Source organism: Colletotrichum fructicola, assembly GCF_000319635.2.
Source record: "Colletotrichum fructicola Nara gc5 chromosome Unknown KSG_Nara_v1_contig05, whole genome shotgun sequence".
NCBI lineage: Eukaryota > Fungi > Ascomycota > Sordariomycetes > Glomerellales > Glomerellaceae > Colletotrichum > Colletotrichum fructicola.
Window position 1 is genome coordinate 3,472,852 of NW_027094055.1, and position 22,968 is coordinate 3,495,819.

The following is a 22,968-nucleotide window of genomic DNA, read 5'->3' on the forward strand; positions in this document are numbered from 1 at the left end:
AGACTAGTCCGGGTCATTAAATACTGCCGCTGACTTGTAGCTTCGGCTCGGCCAGTCGACCGAGGGCACTTAGGTCGGTTCCAGAATCATTTGACGATCTGAAGAGCAGGCCATGTCTAAAATCACCCGAAGATGAACGAAGGTATCAAGGACGTGGTCGTTGGGGTGCTTACCGGCTTCAATCGCCTTTCCAAAAGTATACAAGAGTCCGACGACGCCTCGCTTCGAACATCACTCCCTCCGAAGATCGACGATGAGCTGGCTCGATTCAAAGTCTGGGCCGGAAATAGCGGCGCGCATCGAAATGGTCGAGCTTCTCTCGAGCACCGCCTCCGCGAAGCGTCTCATGTTCGACAACAGGTCCTCAGGCTCCTGAGTGGCCTCAAGGATTCTCTCGAAGACGCAGCAGACATCATGAACGGAAAAGCAACTCCGTGGGAGGAGATGGAAGACGACGAAGAGCCCCTAGATGATCTTGAGATGGAGACAGAAATGGAACAAATTACGCTGGATATTACAGAGCTAGTCGACTGCCTCCTCCGTCTCAGCGTCTCTATCCAGAACCCGGCACCTCATGATCGCTTCATGTCTTCCACTTTTACAGACGCATCCGCGTATGAAGACTTCGATATTCAACACGTTCAAGCCAAGTTCCAAGACATTGACGAAGGCCTTGCACAGCGTCTGGGCAAAGCCATGTCTCGAAGGCGCCAGTACTTCAAGTACAGGGAGGCCCATCATCAGAAGCTTTCACACGGTTTGGACCGCCACGGGGACACAAACAAAACGGAGCCAACACTTCCCGCTCCAAGCACCCTTGCTTCATCCATACCTCTCCAGATGAAGCAAGGGGCTCTCGCCGACTTTTCAGGAAACGATACTCAATCAGATGGAAGAGCCTCAGCGACGTCTTTCGCCACGTCTGTCTCAGGCCCAAAGACACTGAAAGTTCCACCAATGCCTGAACACGCCCTAAAAGGACCGTTCATGTGTCCCTTTTGCTATCTCATTATTTCTGTGCAAGATACTAGGGCCTGGAAGTAAGCCAACTCGTACGTTTATCTCTTGGATTACCCCGGCTCACTCACGAAACTCAGGAAACACGTGTTTCGCGACCTTCGACCTTACAACTGTCTGGCCCTGCATTGCACGGCACCAGATCGAGAGTTCTCAGGACGAAACGAGTGGATGCAACATATGTTGCAAGATCATTTACGAGTGTATCGCTGTCCATACGGTTGTCCAGACAACTTTCCCTCTGCAGCGGAGTCTAGAGGCCATCTGCTGAGAGTCCACAATGGAGCAGTTCCTGAAAGCAAAGTCGATGACATCGTGGAGTTGAGCTCTCATCCCCTCGCACAAGATGCTCATACGAATTGCCCATTCTGTCCGGCAAAGTTAAAGACGCTGAAGCAATATCGGCGACATGTCGGAAATCACCAACAAGACCTCGCTCTATTTGTCTTGCCCCACGCCGACTGTGATAACGATGATACTCAAGAGGGTCTTTCACGAAGCGAATCTGGTACAAGTTTGAGCGTTCGCGTTCTAGAGCGAGAAACACTTGACAAGACGTCGCTACAAGACGATTTTGAGCACCATGGGTCTGGCTCCGGCCATATTGTTGGCGGACTCGAGAATCCCATCACAGAGCTTGGTTCTGTAAAAGCAAAGGCCAGCGATCGATTTTTCGACTTAGACGACCTTTCCAAATGCGTCCAAGAAAAGGGTGGGTATGCGACAGTGACGAAGAACAACCTTTGGAATGACGTTTGTGCATCCCTCGGTGTAGACAATGATGAAGAGAATACTGTCAAACGCACTTACGCAACGTATCTACTGGAGTATCAAGATGACTTGGCAAAAGCCAAAGTTCCACATGCCAAGATTCCGGAGGGATTCGATTCGGGCAAGAATGTAGAAGCACTGTTCTCTACTTCCGAGAAAAACGCAGCAATATACAGGACTTCCTCGGACGTCGAGTCTTCTCACTCCATTGAGTTCTCGGGCGACATTCCCGCCGAGGATGGCCACGCATTCAACTCTGTGGGACGCGGTACAGACATCGACACCAGCCTGCAGAAAGCAAATATCGTCCGTGACTTAGCGGAACAGAATGGAAGAGAAGCAGAGGAAGATGAAAATATCGAGAACGTTACGTCGTACGAGAGCTCTCACGACGCCCAAGCCATCGACGATTTCGAGCCGAAGCAGATCAAGCCCGCCGCTCGAAGATCCCCCAACCAGTCAGCGCTTGGAATCATGAGTCCTTCGTCTCTTTTCGACAAGAAGTCGACCGCTTTTGGCGCAGATGTCTTGGACTACTTTGTGTCATCGGAACGGCGATCACAGGAACACGGTCAAGCTCTGGAGCGGAACCGTCCAAGTTCGGCCATGGGGATTATCACAACATCCCAGTCTTTGTCTGCCTCTGCGTCGTACGAGGAGCCGTCCTGGAAAGACTTTAGAGAGAAGAGTGATTTCCCCACCAACGATGAGAAACAATTCAACTCTGTAATACCGAGCTTGCAGAGACAACACTCCTTTGACAGTGATAAAGGGAAAAGACTAGCTCAAGAAACATTGAGAAGGGCGAGCGACGACTCGTCTGGCATCGACATTGGTACTTCAAGGGGATTCACAGAAGACCGTTTGCATTCTCTCAGCATTGATGCTGGCCCTGGTAACAAGCGTCGAGCATCCTCTCCGCCGGACGCAGACAATGTCCTTGACTCCGCGTCCCTCAAATCGGAGCCTGTAACGAGCGAAACCAAAGCTGGAAGCTCTCAAGTCCCATCAGCAGAGGCATTGGGAGAAGACACAGAGGCAGACGACAAACGCACAAAAGCAAAGGTGCTCTACGATTTCATTGGAAAGACACCGAACGAGCTCACGGTGGAAAGCAACGATCTTGTCGACATCCTGCATCAGGGTGACAAAGGTAGGATCTCATTTCATCGTTGTAATTGGTGGGAACTAACTCATTTAGGTTGGTCATTGGCGATGAACGACAAGAAGCCGGGGCCTGCCTGGATACCTACTGCTTACGTCGAAGAGCAGACGGCTGCTACAAATGTACAATCTTCCGATGAAAGCAATCACGCAGAAGAGATTCCAGAAGCCCAAGAGAAGCCAGAAAGACAGAGTCGTTCAGATATTTCCGCAGCTGAAGTCGACGAAGCTGTTTTAGAGGAGAAAATCCCGCAGCCGCAACACTTTCAGCACACAATGACGAGACCCCCCACCTACAGAACACCATCAATTGCTGATGATGCAAAGGGTTCCAGGCCTCGAGCGCCCGTCGAGTCAGCGCGTGGGCCCATATGGAGAGACGCATTGAAAAGGTTCAGCGAGGACGTTTCGCGACGAGGTCGAGGCAGAGAGCCTTTGCCAGCACAATATTCACAACAAGCTTCCTATTTCGAGGCTCCAAAATTCGACTCTTCAGCCCAGTTCAAACCTCACCTCGCAAATAGGTTTCAGAAGCCACAATCATTCCGAGATTCTTATGATGCAGGCTCTGTCGAGCCCTTAACTGCCGAAACCCTCAAAAGGTCTCAGAGATACCATACAAGCTTCTCCAGCGATGGTGGCCGTTCCGAGAGGGATTACCGACAGAGCGCCTCGACGCGGGCAACGCGAGGTAGTGCTTTCGATGACGAGGATTTCACCATCAAAGTAACTGGTAGTGCAGTCCTCAAGATCGGCGGCGCCGAAATCCAGTGCCAGGACGGCGGTGAAATCAAAATTAATCGAGATAGCAGCCCTGGTCGTAGCGGAAGCATCATCGCCCAGCCAAGCCGTTCTGATCGTGGTGAAAGTCCACCGAGCCGAAGGGTAGCACGGCCGTTGCCTGTCCGGGCCCGCAGTAATTCACGGGATGGTCGTAATCAGGATGGTGAAGATGAATACGTGCCTCAAGCCAAGCCACCTTTCTTTTAGTCAGTAATAAGTACACATACCGGGGCCCAATATCAATGGTTCAAATGAAGCATGTGATGTAAACGAACGGATCGCGGTTCAGCTGCTCAAAGAGGCAAAGATTTAGAATATACCAGTGTGCAGAACCCCTCGTCAAGAGGAAGGACTGTCAAGTACCGCCGAGAAACCACTCAAAAGAATAGGACCTCGACCTAACGGAAACCGATTTCCTCCCAAACTTCAAGTGTCTGGCTAAATTAGGACGCAGATGTTTGAACGAAAAGCAAGATACTTGAAACTAACAAGATAGGTTGGAGCACAGCATTACAAGATCGGCCATTGAGGGCTTTCCTAGCAACGAGTTTACGGCACCCATAGACGCAGTGGACGAGAATATAGAGGATGCGTCTGAGAAGATGTACAACTTATAAGAGAAAGTTTTAGAGGAGGGCATTACACGGGGGGAGGCTCAAGTCTGTTGCTCAATACCCAGAGAATGAACCAATCGCTAATAACTGCCCAACAACGAAAATGTTTTCTAGTTCCCTGATACAGAGATCTCGGCCACTGCATACCCACATGATGCTCGAACTCCACAGCGGCCTTCAGCTTCAAGAATCGTGGATGATCTGGTTTTACGGAGACGCCCATGATAAACTACCTTAACCAGAAGCATTATGAGATTCTGGCGTGCCAGCTGGTAGAGAGTGGCAGCCCCTGGCAAGAGATGGCCCAGGATCCCCTTTATCAGACAACTCCAATGTTTGACTCGAATGAGGTTTTCAGCAGAACCAGCATCATACACATCATTACCACGTTCGCTACAATACGTCATCATGGAAGAACTAAGCAGACAATCAGATGGGAAACTGAAGTTGGAAGAGGTCCCTGAAAGCGATTCGAAGCCTCAATCAGACCCCGTACCGCAGCGGCCGGACTCCGGGAAACCCTACCGCTTTTCAGGTCTCGATGCTACGCCGGAAGACGGGGTTACGTCTTCCGAGAGGCCGAATGAAGAGGCTTCCCAGATATCCAACGTCATGGAAGCACTGACTAAAGAGATGGACAGAAAATTGAAGTTGGAAGGTGGTGTTACTGCTTCTTCTGAGGGGTCGAGACCGCCTGAAGAGGCCATTCCGGGAACCGAGGCGAATTTATCACCTCAGAAACCATAGCAAACGTTCTCTTTTACTTTCGACGAAGGAAGTCTTCGAACGGCCGCCAGCCCGGGGCGATCCACGGGAGAACAGGCACTCAATCCAAGTGCCCCTGTCTGGACACCTTCACCCTCGACGACTAAAGAGCAACTCTTGCCTATTCGTCTTCGAGAGAGGCCTTCACAGCAGACATCCCGCTCTGGGGAAACACTCAAAGACGATAAAGATGTAAAGCGTTCTGTGGGGAACGAGGCACATGCCGGGATAGAAACGCAGATCAAGGCCACCTCGAGTGAATCCAGGGTCGTGAACGCCAAGGCCGACCGCCAATCACAAACACTTTGCCGGAACGTGGTTATATACGGCCACTGCCGAAAAGAAGGGCTCGGTTGCGGCTTCAAGCATCCTTAAATATTCGGCCATGACGTTGTCTCCATTTATTTTTACGCCACATGCTTGTTTATGCCGACCACATCTGTTATGTGGTTGTTTGAGTATCCCGTTGTGACGTGGCAGATCAAGTGTGGGATGCAACAAAGGCGAGAACTACCATAGGAGGTTCCAGTATCTTGAACGATGAGCTGCCTTTCGTCGCTCAAGCAAACAACTGGACACAGCGAGTCTCTGCAACATGTTCATCTGTCGCATAAGTCGCATAGTAGATGATCAAATAAGCCTTGCAAAATAGGCACCGCTCTTGATTTCGTTGGCATCGTGCGATACTTATGTGATGTCTTTCAAGATTGTTGGGGAATTCATCTCAAATCAAACATCAGATTCCCATGGTCCTTGCTGGGCGTCATACTTTGGCGTTGTCTCATTTCATGTACACCTATGAATTCAATTTAGGAATTCTAAATGTGCTAAGGTTCCAGTCAACCTCCAAAGGCTGAACGATACTCTCATAGATCTCTTGCCGGAGCTCCTTATCATTCAGATCGATGGTTCCATGGTGACCGTTCATACATAGGTTAACTACCCTGCCGTAGTTCCCGACCCAATTTCTCGTCCGAATCAGCCTGTCTATCGTAGCATCCCCATACAGTCTCAGCATCCCCTCTATCTCAGCAGAATAAATCGAACGCGGTGTGGTGTTGTGCGTGCGCCGCAGGCTCTCGATGGTCTCTTCATATTCGAGCTCAATAAGAACTACCCCGAGGCACCGCAGGGCAGCCCCATGGTCCATGGAAGCAGGGCCAGTGGACCCAGAGTCTGACTCAGGAAAGCTCATCATCACAAACGCCTTCTCGAAGTTGATAAACTCGCCCGTTTTGATAAAGAGAATCTGCCGGCTGCTCAGGTTTCCCGGGAGCCAAGGTGTCGAGTGGAGTTGAAAAAAGCTCGAGGAGATTTTAGCCGCCAAGCGCAACTTGAATATGCATGGCAATCCATTGCCCCGCGCTTGAAGAATTTGATGCAGTGATACAGTCGAGCAATTTGCCCCATCCAAATCCGTTTGCGGAAAGACTTCGAATTCTGCAGACTTTGCCAAGCTGTCCGCAATGATTCCATAGCAGGCGATGTCTTTCGACTTGGGGCCTGCACGGATCTCCTTGCACAGATTGATCGCTGGACGAGTCGAAGCACGATTGGAACTCTGAAGCTCTATAGTGGTGGTTTGCCCGCCATACAACCTCATTTGGGCAGGGTACTCCTGTGTTTCTTTGACTAGTGATTCCGTCTTCTGGCCTGCTTGGTTGTTGTCTGGTTGACATCGTATCGGAACGGTTCCGAATGTGAAATTGGACTGAAGCGTCTGCATAAGTAGTCCTTTCCATAGCAGTTGATCATTTGAGCTGTCTTCTTTCTTGGTTGCTGTGTCAATCGCTCTGTAGTTTACAGCCAGCTGGAATGAAAGACTTTGCGACTTCGTATTGCCCATCTCCATAATGCTGGAGGAGCGCGATTCTAGGCCGAGATGTACCTGGTGAGTGCAGCCCGAGCCACATGAAAAGTTCGATCTGAGTGCGCGATAGATGCTGTTAGATGTATCGCGTACCAGATTTACCAATCGTCCCTGTGATCTCTTCCTTCTTCTTGGCTCCTCAGCGATAGCGAAATTGAGCAATGCATTCAAGTTGGTTACGCCCTCGCGTATTTTATCGATGATTTCAAAAAATTCTGTCTTTTTGACAATGAAATGTACGCGCTTCAATTCCTCAATGACCCGATGATAGTCAGGCCGCGATTGCTAAATTTACGATGACGATGAGTGCTGGGCTTCGAGATGACGGGTAGGGAGGCCCCTCTTACCTGACCATCCCGAATACCGAGTTTCGTCTTGAGCTCATCAGCTGACTTTTGGATTTCTTCCAAGGTACCCTTGAATAGGTCGAAAGTCGAGTCTAGCAGATACTCGATCTTCTGGCGCAGGCTCTCGTCTCTCCAAGCGGCGATCATGTCCGGGCGATTATCAATCAGGAGGGGTATTCTTGCTGGCGAAACCAACTTCTCGAGCAGTCTTGTGCAAATGTTTTCGATGTTTATCTGCTCCGTAGAAAGATTGCGACTCAGTCGGTCTAGTGTGGATTGGTAATAACGCCATTCTTGGATGCCGCTGTTGGTTTTCTTCAGTGCGTCAATGAGGAAGGGAAGTGCTCCCAAAACAATTCCCGCAATTTCAAATCCCGACATAATTGTTGTTTGCTTTGCTTAAATCTCGAGGCGTTGAGCAGTCAGTAATGCTGATGATGGCAAGATAGCCAACAACCAATGCCAGCCTCATCGGCCACTCCACTTGATCAGGTGACAGGCATGCAGAGTCCTTCCGAACGAGTCTTGATTCGCACTTGTTGCGGGGCACGTTACTACACGCGCGCATGTGGCCCTTGAAATTTCAATACGAATCATACTGATAATCTGTTGCGAGAGAAAAAAATCCCTCACGATAAAAGGTTCTCGGGCCTGGCCCCAAATGGAGAGACTAGCGGTACATGGATCTGGCTGCCCAAATCTGCCTCAGCCTGGGACACTCCCAGCGTAACCTCAAAACGACCGACTTGATGATCATTTCGCGTCTCACGTCAAGATGGACGAACGATTTTTGCGTGCAACAGGGGGTTTACCAGATGATACGGGCCAGGTGCCCGAGACCAGCAGTGCAGTTCCAGCCGAATCTACAGGCGACTATGGGCCAGGTTATAGCCGGACGTCAGTCTTTGACTTCAACCTCCCCCCGGATCTGTCCCCTTGGAGTCTGGCCGGCGATGTTGACATGGATGGTGTCGATGTGGAGATGGTAGATGCTGGGGATTTGTTTGGCTTCAATCCTTCTAGTGTCTCTTCACTGAACCCCCAGCAACCGACCTCGACATATCTCGAAGGGCCTACAAATTACAAGCCTCATTATAATCAATCATCGCCCGTTACCATTAAGCAAACGATTGCCAGTATCACTTTCAAAGTGCTAGAAAGCATGACTCAATCGCTAGAGACCAGCTCTGCCTCTTTTTCTAAATTTCCGACATTGCAGAACGACTTCGCCCGATTCAAGGTGTGGGTGGGAAACAACGGCGCACACAGAACGGGGCTTGGGTCCCTGGAATACCGACTTCACGACGCATCTGGTTTACAGCAACAAGTTTTGAGGCTCCTCGAAGACTTGAGTCAGGCGGTTCACGCGGTTTCGGTACTCCTAGTTGGGAATACACAATTGAAAGAAAACACCGATCAAGATATGTTAGGGGCAAAAGAAATGGAGGGAGATGATGCTGAGCAGGAATGGACTATCTCAGAAGTCACCGATGTGATTGATTGTCTTCTTCGGCTTGATATATCGACAAAGAAGCCGACACCTCTTGATCGCTTTGTGGTCTATTCCACTGCGAATGAGGTCGCTGAAGAACCCGACGTCTTGGTAGTGCGGGCAAAGTTTGACGGAATTGATGACTACCTATTGGAACGCCTGGGTGGGGCAATGTCTAGACGTCGACATTATCTCAAGACCAACCAATCTTGTCATTTAAATCTTGTTGGGGGGTTCTACTTACGGCCATGTCCGGACGAGACCGAGAGCGCGGAGTGGTCTACACTTTCCAATACCTATGGAGATGAAGGCGTCGAATCAGATCCAGAGCCTCTAGACGTCTCGCAGGATGATCTAGAGATTCCATCTATACCGACAGAACTCTACAAACGCCTGTTCCAGTGCCCGTATTGCTTGCGACGGGTTGTTGTTGACAACAAGGACTCGTGGGAGTAAGTGCAGTCCCTTGAATTAGATGCGAAGATTGACTCACGATCAAAGGCGGCATATATTAGAAGATCTGAGGCCTTACAATTGTGTTGCCAAAATCTGTATGGGGCCAGAACAAGAGTTTGCGACGGCAACGGAGTGGATGCAACACATGTCGCATCACCACATGACCGTCTACCATTACACACACGGCTGTGGTGATCACTTCAACTCTGCGGCAGAGTACAGACAGCATCTCGAAAATGGAGTACACGACTATAAAATGGTAGAGAGCCAAGTTTCCGAAAGTATTCGTCAGGGTGCTCATATCACATGGCTGGAAGCGTATTCCAAGTGTCCGTTCTGCTTGGAGACTCTGACTTCGCTCGAACACTACAGCAATCACGTTGGAAAGCATCAGCGGGAGCTAGCACTACTTGCTATGCCCCGTACAGAATATAAATACCTCGGCTACTCAACTCCAGCTGCCGGGTTGAATTTTGGTGTCGGAAAAGTGCCTCTTTCGGACAACGCTTCGTCGACGGCAGCAAGTTCATCGATGTGGGACGAAAGATCAGCACGGGAGTCAACTACTATGACGTCTGCCGATTCGATATGGGGCCACTCCTCTAGTGGATGGGATGCGACCAGTGCAATGTCTGCTATCAACTTGAGTTTAGGGGACACGGATCAATGCTCAGTGTGTCTGAGGTCACTTGGCGACGCAAGACAATTGAGACGACACTTGGCGGAGGTGCATCGATCGGATTCAGACCCTACTTACATCTGCAAATGCAGTTATCAGGTCACGCGTAAGAGCAACTACTTGCGACACCTTAGTAATTCGTGTAGACGAAGGGATGCTCCAGATGGAGTGTATATCTGCATATGTAGCCAGCCCTTCGCTGATTTTGATGTCCACCTGGCTCATGTTAGGGACTGCGGGAAGCAACCAGCTGGCCGACAAAGGCCTCTGGGAACAATTTCAGAGAGATAATGAGGAGGTGGTCGAAGGAAGCATAAAACGCTCTGGTCTTACAAAAAAAGCAGAATTCGGCCAGGTCACCACCAATCAGTTCGCGACTAAAAGCATTTGTGACTTCCGCCGGTGTTGGCTCAACGGCGTTCATCACAACAAATTATCGAGCACTGATGTTCATGCCATAAGAATGCGGGATCAGAGTTCTCGTCAAGGCCCATTCAATATAGCGGACGATGCGAGACGAGTGCACCTTCATTTCCGCGAAAGAGGGCCTATGGTCTTCCAAAACTACAGTCATGTCTAGCGGCGCCGTGGAAGTCCTCAGCTCGACGCATTTAAACGGTTATCTGGATGGTGCCGTATTGCCGCTAGATTAGTGCTTTGATCATGATGACAAGGCGGCCTTTTGCGGAGCAACCTGTAGAGAACAGTAGGATCTATGCGTAAGTCTGGCCCGCATACCCGTCTTTTGCAGGGGAAACAATAGTCAACAACAACATTCTTAGATGAGTCCAAGATCGGGGCTTTGTATGGAGTCGATGTTACATTGTGATCAGGGAGAGGGCGTGATATCACGCTAGAAGTATCGCATACAGGAGAGCGGGCGTACCAACCAAGCCAGAGCTGCCGCCATCGACAAAAGCGCCGATGTACAGGTATTTGGTGTTGCGGAGAGCGCGAGTGCAGTGCAGTCTGATCACCCACAGGCTCCGCCGCATCTTACAATTTCAAGAGTCGTTGGTGATTGATCTGCTGGAACTGAGGCAGTCGCGAGAAGCCACCCCTATTTCAAGGCAAAGGGGGAGGGGGTATTATTTGGACGCTACCGCAGCTGGTTCATGTGGGGTATGTTGGGAAGTAAGAAAGCGGATAGTTCAGGAGTGTTGAGGGTGGAAGATTTGACGGACAAAACCAACCAGCCTTCGGGTCTTGAAAAGGGACATTTAGACGGGAACGAGTAGATGGCGTGTGTTCCCAATCGAGAAAGATAATCGGGTAGACCAATATATACTTTTTCATTATACCTCCTCCCACACATCCACGAAGAAGCTACAGGGAACGACTGCTACCAAGATGCCACCCGACGCCACCCCAGTAGCTTTGCCATGCAAAACAGGTGATGATAAAATAAAAAGATGGAAGACACCAGTATAAAAAAAGTGAAGTTTTTGTGGCTTGAAGAAAGACTCAACAGCAACTACATCAAAAAGGGGGTATGTCATTACGGGGGGAGGAGTGTACAACATCGAGGTGGCAAGTGCGCGCGCTATGTGACCAAGATATTGCTGAAAGCATCCGAGATCTCACTCGGGGTCGGGGCTTGGAATTTTTCTTGCGTGTATCCGGCAGCGAGGCGCTCCTGCATCAACTTCAGCAGAGCTGCGGGGACGCTCTCGTCGGTGGCTCGGATGGTGAGACGGATCATCTACACTTGATTAGTAACAGTGGTGAGAGGGAATGCAGAGGGGAACAAACCTGAGTTCCGTAGTTCGGCTCCAGGCGCATCAGGCAACCAAACTTGCCAGATTCAGAGGTATGCAAAACACTAGCACCGACAAAGTTCTTCGCGTTGGGGTCAACGCCGTCCAAGATGCGCCATCTGAAACCTTCGACCGTCTGTCTGATGAAGAACTCATTGATCGATCTGTCACCTTTACCGGGCGACAAGCCAAAGATGCCCTGAGCCTCGCGAGGCGCGCCGCCAATCTGCTTCCAGCGCTTGAAGAAGTCTTCGGCGGTAAGATCGGCGGGGTCCATAAACTTGTGGGCAGAGAGGGGCAGCTTGAGGGTGACAGCCTGCAGGGCACCGGCGAGGTAGCTGATACGTATCGTAGGGCTCTTGTCGAATACTCTCTTGCACTCAAACATGATGACCTGCTGAGATTGTCCAGCCTGATAGATTGTGCTTTCCGGCAGGTTCTTCACGTCCCACGTAAGTTTGCCCTTTTCCGCTTCGTCGAGGTCCAGCGTCGTCGTGAAAGAGCTGAGGGCCGTGGGGATCTTGTTCTTGAAGTAAAGAATGAGACAAGCCATCTGGCCTCTGTACTCGGACCGCACTCCAATCTGGATCTGGCCATCCTCGTACAAGACGCCCTCGCCCTTGAGGAGCAGCTTGTTGTATCCGACCTCCCAGTTGGGAGATAAGTGAGCTGCACTTGCCAGGTTAGGGGTCTTCGTCTTAGGCTCTGCAGGACCGATGTTCAACATGTCGATGCCGGCCAAGTCGGTTGCGCCGTTGCCGTGTCCATTCGTGCCGCTGGCGCCATTTGCTGGGGGGTTGCCGTTCGTGCTGAAGGTCCGCTTAAGACCACCGTCCTTGGCCATCTTCAGCTCTGCCACGTCCGCATTGGCATCCTTGCCGCCCACAACCCAAGTTCTCTTATCACTGGTGTTGGCGTGCTTCTGATGCACTCTAGCAAGCAGTGCAGATTGTCTCTCGGGGAATGGCGGCATCTCGTCGCACACGGTCCGGAGCAGGTCGTCTGTCGGCATCGTCGCTAGTGTCAAGTACTCGCAAGCTCTTTGCTGGAGCTCAGAGTCGAGAGTGTGGCTAAACACCTGGAATGCCTTGAGGAGTTGGGGCTTGATTTCGGGGAAGAGGTTGACGTATTTGACGTAGCAAGATAGGATCATGGCCCGTGTACTTGACGAGCAAGCGGCAACCTTGCTCTGTAGAGCCATGAATTGCTCAATTGGGCTGCACTTGGGCTGGTCTGCGATGAGATGACCAAACTCTCCCAAGATGTATGCCCCAATCTTGACCAGCGTCTCGTGGCAGTGATCGGATTTAACGTAATGCAGGGAGTGCTGGGCCGCGTAAACTTGCAACTCCTCGTTATTCGTCACAATCTGGATGACACGCTGCCACACCTCATCGCTTACGTGATCGCCAGCCATGGCGATCAGACGAAGTGAGATGTCCACGTACCACTGAACATCGGTGGCGTATCGCTCGGTCAGAATGGCAATCTTGAGCACCATCTCCTCACGGATCGCGAAGTCGGCGTTTTGGAGGTAGTGCAGCAGCTCGCCGACAATGACCTGGGCGTTTGACGAGTCGCACATGCTGTAAAGGAGGTCGAGACCTTTCCTCCGCACACTGATATCCCTGTCCTTGAGAGACCCGATGATGACATCTTGGTGCTGCTTGATGGGCTCCAGGGTGTCGATGCGGGCCGCCAGATGCGTCATCGCCTCCAATCCCAAGTAGCGTACGTTCGTCTCTCTTGAGGTCAGGAAGCGACCGAGGCGAGATGAGATTTGCTTAAGCAGCGCATTCTCATTGTCTAGGTGAATAATCAAGTTGATGGCCTCGAATAGAACGGCGTTTTGGGCGTTGTTCTGCTGCACATTCTTGGTCTGCTCCATGGCGAGGTTCAGGATCTTCTGCAGCGACTCACGGATCATGTCCCGAACGTGTGTGTCGTCTGCTACAGTCAGCACGTCTCACACCTGACTCGAAACCAAGCAACTCACCTGAGGGAGGGAAGTACTGCAGCAAACGCAGAAGCTTAACCTGGATCCACGGGCATGGAACCTTGTAGTAGAGGTAATCGGGCGTGTACTCCCCGTCAATCAGTATCCTCTTCAACCTCGCAGCAGCCTTCGCATATGCGCCCTTGTACTGGTTGAGGTTGTCCTGGGCGAGGGTCATGACGAGTGATGTGACTGACAGCGCCACACCAATGTCCACGTCGTCCATCAGAGAGATGATGCGCTCAGCCCATTGCGGCTGGACGATGTCGGGGTTCTTGCGGTACAATCGGAGTAGGGTTAGCGAGGCCTTCTTCTTGACGAATGCCTTAGATGTCCTGCGTCTTGTTAGCTAGAGCTCTCAATCGTAGTACGGCTGCGCATACGGCGAGATCAAAAGCCTGTGAACCTCTCCGCTCAGAGCCTCTCCCATTTCCCTGCCACCAACGTTGGCAATCGCGTGGAGAGCCAAGCAGTTGAACAGCTCATTGTGATCCAGCAAGTCCTTTCGTATACTGTTGACGACCAGGTGCAGCAGCTCGTGCTTCTCGTGTAGGAAGAGGGTCATGGCTAGGTAACCAATCTGCTTCTCCGAGTACTTGTTCGCCGAGATGAGGTTGACCGCCTCGAGGTGGCCGAAGTCGACGTTCCATCCGAGAATGTAAATGTAGAGGAGCTTCGCAATCCGTCAGCGCAAACGCCTTGCCAAACACCGGAGGGCCGTCCGTACCTTGCACACGTATTTCTTCTTGTGGTATCCGCTGAGATTTCCATCTGCTCTGTCGTTAGTGCCGCTACACCACGCCGCCCGTACGCAATCGGTTCTCACCCTTGAACTTTTGACTACAAGCCAGCTCTGTCAGCAAACCATCACGAGACCGCCATCTCCGGACGCGGGGCACACTCACCGAATGTTGGCCAGCTCCTTGTTGATACGCTTCTCCTCCAATTCCCTCGCTCTTGCGTTTCTCAAATCGGCAATGAATTGCACCAAGCCTCGCATGTTGGAGTTGTTGCTCGTCGAGCGGCCGAGAAAGCCGCTGCCTCCGGACGACATGGCTGCGGTTGGTGTCGGGTTCGTCGGGGAGTTCCAATCCTATCTGCTCTCTCTCTCCTCGCGTCTTGCCGATGGGTCGGGAAGATCGTCAGCCGGACTGGCGTCGTCGGTGTCGCCACGTCGCGGGCTTGAGCGCGGTCTGAACTCGGTGCTCGGAGGGCGGGGGGGGGATGATGTTCCTCTCTCTTGGCTTCGATGAGGGAACGATTCGTTTGCTGCTGCTGCTGATGCTCTTCGACGAGCGTGGGGGCGATCACTCCATGCGCGCGAGGAGGTCGTCGAGGTTCTGATCGGGCACCCAGCAGCTTTCGCGTGGCAGAGTGGGCGGCTTTTTGGGTAGGAAACTGATCGGTCGGTTGGACGGTGGACTCGGGCGAATCGATCTCGAAACCGGCCGGCAAGTGCCGCTTAACAATGCGTTTCCCCGTTGGCGTGCGGGAATGTGACAACTGAACGCGGTGTCTGTTTTTTTTCCCCTTCTTCTAGTCGACTCGACCGCAGGGTTGGTGAGTTTCTGACGATTGGTTCAAGAAGCCAGGCAGTTATGTCGACTCCCGACGTTGCACTGGGAAAGTGAAATTCCAAAAGAGCGAAAAAGCAGCAGCAAGACCAGGGAAAGGGGTTCGAGGGGGGGCGTGTGGGTGAGAAGAGGGACCCGCGGCGGGAAACGACACTTTAGAGCAAGACAGTGGAGGCCCCGGAAGGCTTGGGACAGAGGTCCAGTGGAATACTTAGTGTTCCGTCTACTTTCGGGCTGTGTGGAGATGGGCAGCGTCCAGTCCGGGACAACAACAGCAACTGTATCTGTAGGTAGGTACGTCTATCTGGTCCGCCTGTCAAAAGAACTCACGGGCACTAAGCCGCTGCAAGGTCAATGTCAGAGCTGCCGCCAGCCTTCAGGTGCCGTACATCATACATGTGCCTTCCACGCCGTAGAGCACCCCGTGTGAGACGCAGGTAGTTTGCTTGTTGCTTGAAGACTGGGCGCGTCAGGGGTTGCAAGGTACTTCCCCCGAGCGCCGGGCAGTGTAGGGCGCGTGCTCTCTAAAACGGTCTGAACCTGAACCTGTCCACCCCGGCGATGGTGCTGCTTTCCGAGGCCAAACCAATTTCGCAGCACGAGGACGGGACGGGCGGCCTGTGCAGCTGCCCTGGCCTGGACGGAACGTGGAGGGGAGCTGCCGTCGTCGCCCTCATCGTCGTACATTAGGGGACTGCTCGGCGTGTGTGCCACTGCAAACAGTCAGCCTATCACACACCCCGTCATTGTAGTGACCCAACTGCAGGCAGCTCAGGTCAGGAACGTACCCTCAACACGCTAAACGACGCTGCTCTGCCGTCCTGCATCATCGAAGTCCCAAAATTCCCATTGGAAAGCTGCGGCGGCGGCAAGCTTCCCCTCGTACAGATCTAAAAGAAGAAAAACCTTCTTTCTTGCCAATTCCCTACTCCCACAGAACCTTCTCTGCCTTCTCCGCAGCTGCAGTACTGACACGTCGACACACTCCCATCCTCCATGTCCGTCAGAAATGCATTGCGCCGCCCAATGAACCACACATTCAAACGCCTGTGCCTCGCGGCCCCGAACCCCCAGCTTCCCACCGGCGCCGTCTCCGGGCTCCTCCGGGGAGGCCCTGCCGCTGTCTCCCGCCGGTCAGCCTTCACAGCCGCCGGCGCCCCGACGTTCCAGGTCTTCAACCGCCGCACAAAATGGCTGCAGAAGGAGCGTGCCGCCTCAAATCCCGAGGCTAGCAGACAGGCTGATTACCTCAAAGACGAAGTCGCCTCACGTCTATGCGAGAGGTTACTCGTAAATCTCCCTTCCAATGGCACCAATGGACACACACTAACACGAACCTGACTCCCAGGACATCAAACGCTCCTTCCCCCGCGTCCTCGACCTCGGCGCAAACTCCTGCAACATAGCCCGCGCCCTCACCCGCGAGAACCCAGACCCGGACCCCTCGAAGCCAATCTCCCCGCCCCTCGCCACCCGCATCGAGGAGCTCGTCGCCGCCGAGTCCTCTCACTCCCTCCTCCACCGCGACGCCGACCTCTCCTTCAACGCCGACATCAACATCTCCCGCCAGGTCCTCGTCGACGAGGAGCACGTCCCCTTCGAGCCCGCCTCCTTCGACCTCGTCCTCAGCTCTCTCAGCCTCCACTGGATCAATGACCTCCCCGGCGTCCTCACCCAGATCAACAACGTCCTCAAGCCAGACTCCCCCTTCATCGGCGCCATGCTCGGCGGCGACAGCCTCTTCGAGCTGCGCACCTCCCTCCAGCTCGCCGAGCAGGAGCGCCGCGGCGGCATCTCCCCCCACGTCTCGCCATTGGCAGATGTCCGCGACGTCGGCGGCCTCATGCAGCGCGCCGGCTTCAAGATGCTCACCGTCGACGTCGACGACATCATCGTCGACTACCCAGACACCTTTGCGCTGATGCAGGACCTGCAGGCCATGGGCGAGGGCAACGCCATCCTCGGCCGCGAGATGGGTGCCATCAGGAGAGACGTGCTGTTGGCGAACGAGGGCATCTACAGGGAGCTGCACGGCAACGAGGACGGCAGCATTCCCGCCACATTTAGAGTCATCTACATGATCGGGTGGCACGAGGGCGGCGAGCAGCCCAAGCCGCTACCCAGAGGATCCGGAGAGATCAACCTCAAGGACGTGCTCGAGTCCAGCTAGACACTCCCAGATTCGTTGTAACAAACAATGTAAAAACAAATTCGTAAAAAACGAACAAAATCTATGGCTTTCATTGTCGGCACGCCCAATCTGTCTACCACTTTTGACCAAAGGCCCATGCCCGCTCGTCATGAACGTCATTATCTCCACACAGACACTACCCGACACCCCTCTTAAACCCGTCTCCAATCCGTCATGACACGACCGATAGATCCCAGCCCAGCAACATCGACAACCTTCTCGTGCCAGCTGAGCAGCACGCTCATCGCACTGCCGACGTTCTCGTTCGTGCCGCCGGGCCGTCCGCCAATCTGGCTGAACCCGCCGGGCGCAGCCTGCGGCGGCGGCGACCTCAGCCCCGAGGAACCACCAGCGGAACCCGCCATGCCCTTGTAGATGTACTTCATAAGGACGTCGAGCAGCTCGGGGCCGCCGGGGGATCCGTAGATGGACTTGAGCAGGGGCGTCATCTCGGAGGCTTTAATGGACTGGAGGACCTCGGTGATGGTTTGGAGGTGGGCATCCTGTGAAACACACAATCATTCAGCAACGTTGACCAACATGCCATGCCCGCAAGATTCCAATAAAGCCTACCTTGGCGGCATCGGCGCCGTTGTACACCGGAAACTCCAAGCATCCCCTCAACGCGCCCTCCGCATCACCGCCCCTCAACAGCTGCCTGACCTGCCCAGCCAGCCCGCGGACCTCGGACTCGTCGATCTCGGGCTGGGGCGGGTGCAGCGTGGAGGTATCGAAGTTGTGCGGCGAGTCCTCCTGCAGGGCGTCGATGTTGATGGTGCGCCAGGCGTCGCTGAGCGTAGCAGATGTGTGCTGCTGGATGATGGACATTGTGGCGGCGAGTTCGGTGGATTGGAAGCTTCGAGGTGTGCCGCTGTTGGGAATATGGCAGAATTAGAATGATCGGGTCAAAAGACTAGCTGTGTCGGAAGTCTGCCGTTGTCGTCGCTCGCTCTGTGGAATTGGCGGTCGGCGTGTCGTGGGTTTGATTGGGAATCGTGCCTTGCGTAAGGTCGAGGTGAGGTAAGGTAGCCGCAGCCGATGGTGGGGAGTTGGCTTGGACATGGTGTGGAGGGTGTGGGGTTCGACGAGGCGGTGCGGCTGGTTGACGAAGCTGGTCCGTGCGGTATATGAATCCGCAGCCAATATCAAAGCCCGCTGCAGATCAGCTTCCAGTGCATATGCGCCGCATAGAGACATGCCCGTTGTAGAAAACGATCACAACCTTGGGCAACCCATTTAGATCAACTAATTATATTGAATTCCGAAGCAAAACATGACAAACATTGCACTTGAACCGCGACATGATAGGAACTACTAATTGCATGCCACTGTCTAGGTCCAAAAGTCGCCCACGCTCTCGGGCCCCTCATACGTATACACAAGAGTAGGCCGACGATCCCTCCGCTGTCGGCCCTCGAGGATATCATGCCACCGCACGCACGGCGTCTTCCGCTTATGCTTATGCGTCAATCAGGTTCTCCTCGTTCTGCTGCACCTGCTGCCTCTGCTTGCCCTTGTCCTTGGCCTCCTTCGCCGCACGCTGGTAGAACTCGTTGAGGACCTTTCCGGGAATACGGTTGAGCAGCTCCTTGGGGTAGAGACGGAGCAAGCTCCACGCGAGGTCGAGAGACTCGAAAATGCTACGCGACTCGTACTGGCCCTGGTTGATGAACTGGCGCTCGAACTTCTCGAGGAACTCGAGGGAGAGCTTGTCCTCGGCAGACAGAGCCTCCTCGCCGACGACAGCCTTCATGGCAGCGGCGTCACGACCGATGGCGTACTTGGCGTACAGCTGGTTGGAAACATCACCGTGGTCCTTGCGGGTCATGCCTTCACCGATGGCAGACTTCATGAGACGAGAGAGCGACGGCAGGACGTTGATGGGCGGGTAGATACCACGGTTGTACAGACCTCTGTCGACGAAAATCTGGCCCTCCGTGATGTAGCCCGTCAAATCGGGAATGGGGTGAGTGATATCCTCGTTGGGCATGGTCAAAATAGGGACCTGGGTGATGGATCCGTTGCGACCAGCCACACGACCGGCTCGCTCGTAAATGGTGGACAAATCAGTGTACATGTAACCGGGGTAACCACGACGACCCGGGACTTCTTCACGTGCGGCAGAAACCTCACGCAGAGCGTCGCAGTAGGCCGACAGATCGGTCAGAATAACGAGAACGTGCTTCTCGAGCTGGTAGGCGTAGTATTCGGCGGTAGTAAGGGCCAGACGGGGAGTAATAATACGCTCGATACTGCGGGCTGTCAGTCAAAGGTCTTTCAAGAGATGCTGGGTGAACTCACGTAGGATCGTTGGCAAGGTTGAGGAAAAGAGTGACACGCTCCAAGGAACCGTTCTCCTCGAAATCGCGGGTGAAGAATCTGGCAGTCTCCAAGTTGACACCCATGGCACCGAAAACGATGGAGAAGTTCTCCTCGTGGCCGTCGTGAACACCCTTGTTGGTGACACCCTTCTGCTGGACGAGACCAGCCTGTCGGCAAATCTGAGCGGCGATTTCGTTGTGCGGCAGACCAGACGAAGAGAAAATGGGGATCTTTTGGCCACGGGCGATGGAGTTCATGGTGTCGATGGCAGAGATACCGGTCGAGATCATTTCTTCGGGGTATTCCTAGCTGCCGTTAGCATTCCGAATGCGACCATGGTCTGGGGAGGTGTAACATACACGGGAGAAGGGGTTGATGGGACTGCCGTTGATGTCGAGGTAGTCCTCGGCGAGGACCTTGGGGCCCTTGTCGATAGCTCGTCCGGAACCATCAAAGATACGACCAAGCATGTCCTCCGACACACCGAGCTTCAAGCTCTCGCCCGTGAACTCAACTTTCGTCTGTCGTCTATTTAGCGCACGTCACCCAGCATAGAGATGGCGATGATCTCATACCTTCTTAACATCGATGCCTGACGTTCCCTCGAAGACCTATTTCCATCATTAATCGGTGTTATTCGAACGGTCGCTTCGCTTCGCATACCTGAACAACGGCTCGGTCACCTATGGTTATTGTCAGCACACGGGTCGAGTTGGATGCGGGTTGGATGGGTAAATACCTCGAGCCTCGAGGACCTGGCCCTGTCTGTTGGTTCCATCGGGAAGGGTCAGGGAGACAATCTCGTTGTATCTGGGGAATTTGACCTGCATTCAAGTCAGCGCCCGTGTTCGACAGTGTTCTTCCGCGAAGTCGCAGCCTGGGAGGCGACACGCACATTCTCGAGAATGACGAGGGGTCCGTTGACACCGCCGACGGTGTTGTACCGAATTCTCGGCACAATCGAGTAGGAGGGCTCGCGCGGGTCACTCATTGCGTCGACAGTCAATGAGACAGCGCCCGATTATAAGAAATGTGCGGATGGAGGGGGCGAGGGGGTCGATAGGAAGGGCGTGGTCGGGCGGATGGTTGAGCGACGGTTGGTGATGCACCGGTAAGGTAGCTGAAGGAGGTTGGCAGGCGAGTGTCGTCTACAGCGATGCACTGGACTGGAGCTTGCTTCGTCTCGGTGGAGCCTGTTCGGCAAGCTGGTCACAGTGGCGCCGATAAGATCCCTGGTGCAGGCCAGCGCGCGGGCCTGGAGCTCCCAGTGTCAGCATGAACTTTGGGCGCTGAGGTGCATTGTGGCAGTGACATCACATGACTGCCACTCTCCCCCCCGCCTGCTGCCCGTTCCAATGGACGTCTGCAAACGGATGAAGGAAGTGTCAACGGATGCACTCCAGCGCAAGTAGGAAACATGGCGAGGCATGTACTGCTTTGAACTAGGTAATTGAATTGAAATCGCTTGACTACAAATTAAGCGGTCGACGCCTCACGGGCTCTGGCTCCCAACACCGCCTTTCCAACGGTGCTGTCGTTGGACTTGCTCAGCTCCCCCGTGATCCACGCGCCAATATCAGACATGGCGTCCAGGTCGATGCCAGTCTCCATCCCCAGACTCTCAATGAAGTAGATCATGTTCTCCGTAGCCACGTTACCAGTCGCACCAGGGCTGTAAGGGCACCCGCCAAGTCCACCAACACTGCTGTCAAAGGTGCGAATGCCATGCTCCAGGGATATAGCGGTGTTGACCAGCGCCTGGCCATACGTATCGTGAAAGTGCATCGCAATATCCTCGTTCCTGATACCCGCCGACCGCATGCAGCCCAGAAGCTCCTTCGTCCGCGGCGCGGTTCCCATGCCAGTAGTGTCGCCCAGCGAGATCTCGTCGGCGCCAGACTCGAGCAGGTCCGTCGCGATCTCGGCCACCTTGTGCGGGTCCACGTCGTAGCCCTCGAACGGGCAGCCGAGGACGACCGAGACGTAGGCGCGGACGCGGAGGCCGGCAGCCTTTGCGTCTCGGATCACCTCGCGGAAGCGGTCCAGCGATGTCGCAATGTCGCAGTTCAGGTTCTTCTTGGAGAACGACTCGGTAGCAGCCGCAAAGACCGCGACCTCGACCGCGGGCGTCGACGGATCGGCCGAGGGCTGGAGCTGCGAAGCGAAGGCGCCGGGATACTTGGCCAGCAGCGCCTGGGCGTTCTGCAGGCCCTTGGTATTCGGTGCGAGGAAGGAGTACGATATTTGAGAGGGCGAAGAGATCTTTTTCGTGAGGATGTGCTCGAGGATGTCGTTCGAGTTGGCCATCTGCATGCATCCGGTGTTAGCAACGAAGCTCTAGCCGTTAATGCGATTAGGCAATTCGAGAGCTCACCTGGGGAACCCATTTGGGTGCGACGAAAGAGCCACCCTCAATCGTCGACAAGCCCGTCCTGGCGAGCTTCTCGATCAGCTCGATTTTGGTGGCGAGGGGAATCGTCTTCTTCTCGTTCTGCAGGCCATCGCGTGGGCCGACCTCGACGAGCTTGACGTAGTTGTCGCGGGGAGGCTGCTGGATCGGACCGGTAGCGGTCGCAAAGGTTCGTAGAGGACGGAGCTGCGTCCTTCTGCACGCCCGACAGACTGCTGGACGGATGGAAAACATTTTGGGAGTTGAATTGTCGTCAAGAGCCAACGAGGGGTCGATCGGCAACAGGTCACAAAGCGACTCCAAGAGCTGGGGCCCAGGAGCTTGGCCGCATATCGTCGGCTTCCATCAGTCTTCGATGGACCTCGGTATGATCCAGGTGGCACCGCCTGGCACCACTTAATGCCAACTTTCTGCATCCCTGCGTCTTCGCGGACCGACTCCCGCAACTCCATCAACGCTGTTGACCCATATTTCTCGTGATAGCTTCATGAAGCTCACCACAGTATACAACTCTTGGGGATGAGGCGAGGTGCCTATTCTTTGAGGTGACATTCATGGTATTCCAAACTTCTACCACCGAACAAGAGCGTTTCAAGTTGCATTAAAGTACTCGGTAGCTCTTGAACATCTGCTCTAGCTAGCGTACTGCACAGTTGAACACCATCCCCAGGATGCAGCCGAACGGCACAGCAAACAGAGCTGGGTATAGACTGAACCCAGCACAATTGATTCTGCTTTTCGGAACTTAATGGCAACATAT

The 22,968-nt window shown here is 53.7% G+C and overlaps 8 protein-coding genes across 8 annotated transcripts; 3 read left to right on the top strand and 5 right to left on the bottom strand.

Moving 5' to 3' along the window:
• Positions 1-132: 132 nt before the first annotated feature.
• On the top strand, positions 133-3,942 carry myo-1 (Myosin-1; the record flags this gene model as incomplete). The annotated part of the gene is made up of 3 exons (XM_032021752.1): positions 133-1,040; positions 1,098-2,941; positions 2,990-3,942. 3 exons carry the CDS (start codon positions 133-135, stop codon positions 3,940-3,942), a joined length of 3,705 nt encoding a protein of 1,234 aa, XP_031881197.1.
• A 1,968-nt stretch (positions 3,943-5,910) lies between these two features.
• Positions 5,911-7,478, bottom strand: CGGC5_v009660 (uncharacterized protein; the record flags this gene model as incomplete). Its single annotated transcript, XM_032021754.2, has 2 exons — positions 5,911-7,269; positions 7,332-7,478. The coding sequence occupies 2 exons, from the start codon at positions 7,476-7,478 to the stop codon at positions 5,911-5,913; spliced, it is 1,506 nt and encodes a 501-aa protein (XP_031881200.2).
• A 628-nt stretch (positions 7,479-8,106) lies between these two features.
• CGGC5_v009661 (uncharacterized protein) lies at positions 8,107-9,885 on the top strand (the record flags this gene model as incomplete). The annotated part of the gene is made up of 3 exons (XM_032021755.1): positions 8,107-9,275; positions 9,325-9,495; positions 9,768-9,885. 3 exons carry the CDS (start codon positions 8,107-8,109, stop codon positions 9,883-9,885), a joined length of 1,458 nt encoding a protein of 485 aa, XP_031881314.1.
• Positions 9,886-11,501: 1,616 nt separating this feature from the next.
• AP2A2 (AP-2 complex subunit alpha-2) lies at positions 11,502-14,765 on the bottom strand (the record flags this gene model as incomplete). The annotated part of the gene is made up of 7 exons (XM_032021756.1): positions 11,502-11,660; positions 11,711-13,662; positions 13,712-14,046; positions 14,095-14,384; positions 14,439-14,482; positions 14,538-14,551; positions 14,617-14,765. The coding sequence occupies 7 exons, from the start codon at positions 14,763-14,765 to the stop codon at positions 11,502-11,504; spliced, it is 2,943 nt and encodes a 980-aa protein (XP_031881315.1).
• A 1,546-nt stretch (positions 14,766-16,311) lies between these two features.
• CGGC5_v009663 (Arginine-hydroxylase NDUFAF5) lies at positions 16,312-17,455 on the top strand (the record flags this gene model as incomplete). Its single annotated transcript, XM_032021757.1, has 2 exons — positions 16,312-16,575; positions 16,634-17,455. The coding sequence occupies 2 exons, from the start codon at positions 16,312-16,314 to the stop codon at positions 17,453-17,455; spliced, it is 1,086 nt and encodes a 361-aa protein (XP_031881251.1).
• Positions 17,456-17,628: 173 nt separating this feature from the next.
• Positions 17,629-18,304, bottom strand: ARC15 (Actin-related protein 2/3 complex subunit 5; the record flags this gene model as incomplete). The annotated part of the gene is made up of 2 exons (XM_032021758.1): positions 17,629-17,979; positions 18,050-18,304. The coding sequence occupies 2 exons, from the start codon at positions 18,302-18,304 to the stop codon at positions 17,629-17,631; spliced, it is 606 nt and encodes a 201-aa protein (XP_031881313.1).
• A 631-nt stretch (positions 18,305-18,935) lies between these two features.
• On the bottom strand, positions 18,936-20,789 carry vma-2 (V-type proton ATPase subunit B; the record flags this gene model as incomplete). The annotated part of the gene is made up of 7 exons (XM_032021760.1): positions 18,936-19,728; positions 19,778-20,103; positions 20,158-20,319; positions 20,374-20,409; positions 20,462-20,481; positions 20,538-20,622; positions 20,694-20,789. The coding sequence occupies 7 exons, from the start codon at positions 20,787-20,789 to the stop codon at positions 18,936-18,938; spliced, it is 1,518 nt and encodes a 505-aa protein (XP_031881295.1).
• A 485-nt stretch (positions 20,790-21,274) lies between these two features.
• On the bottom strand, positions 21,275-22,442 carry CGGC5_v009666 (Hydroxymethylglutaryl-CoA lyase; the record flags this gene model as incomplete). The annotated part of the gene is made up of 2 exons (XM_032021761.1): positions 21,275-22,105; positions 22,173-22,442. 2 exons carry the CDS (start codon positions 22,440-22,442, stop codon positions 21,275-21,277), a joined length of 1,101 nt encoding a protein of 366 aa, XP_031881294.1.
• Between the last annotated feature and the right edge of the window lie 526 nt (positions 22,443-22,968).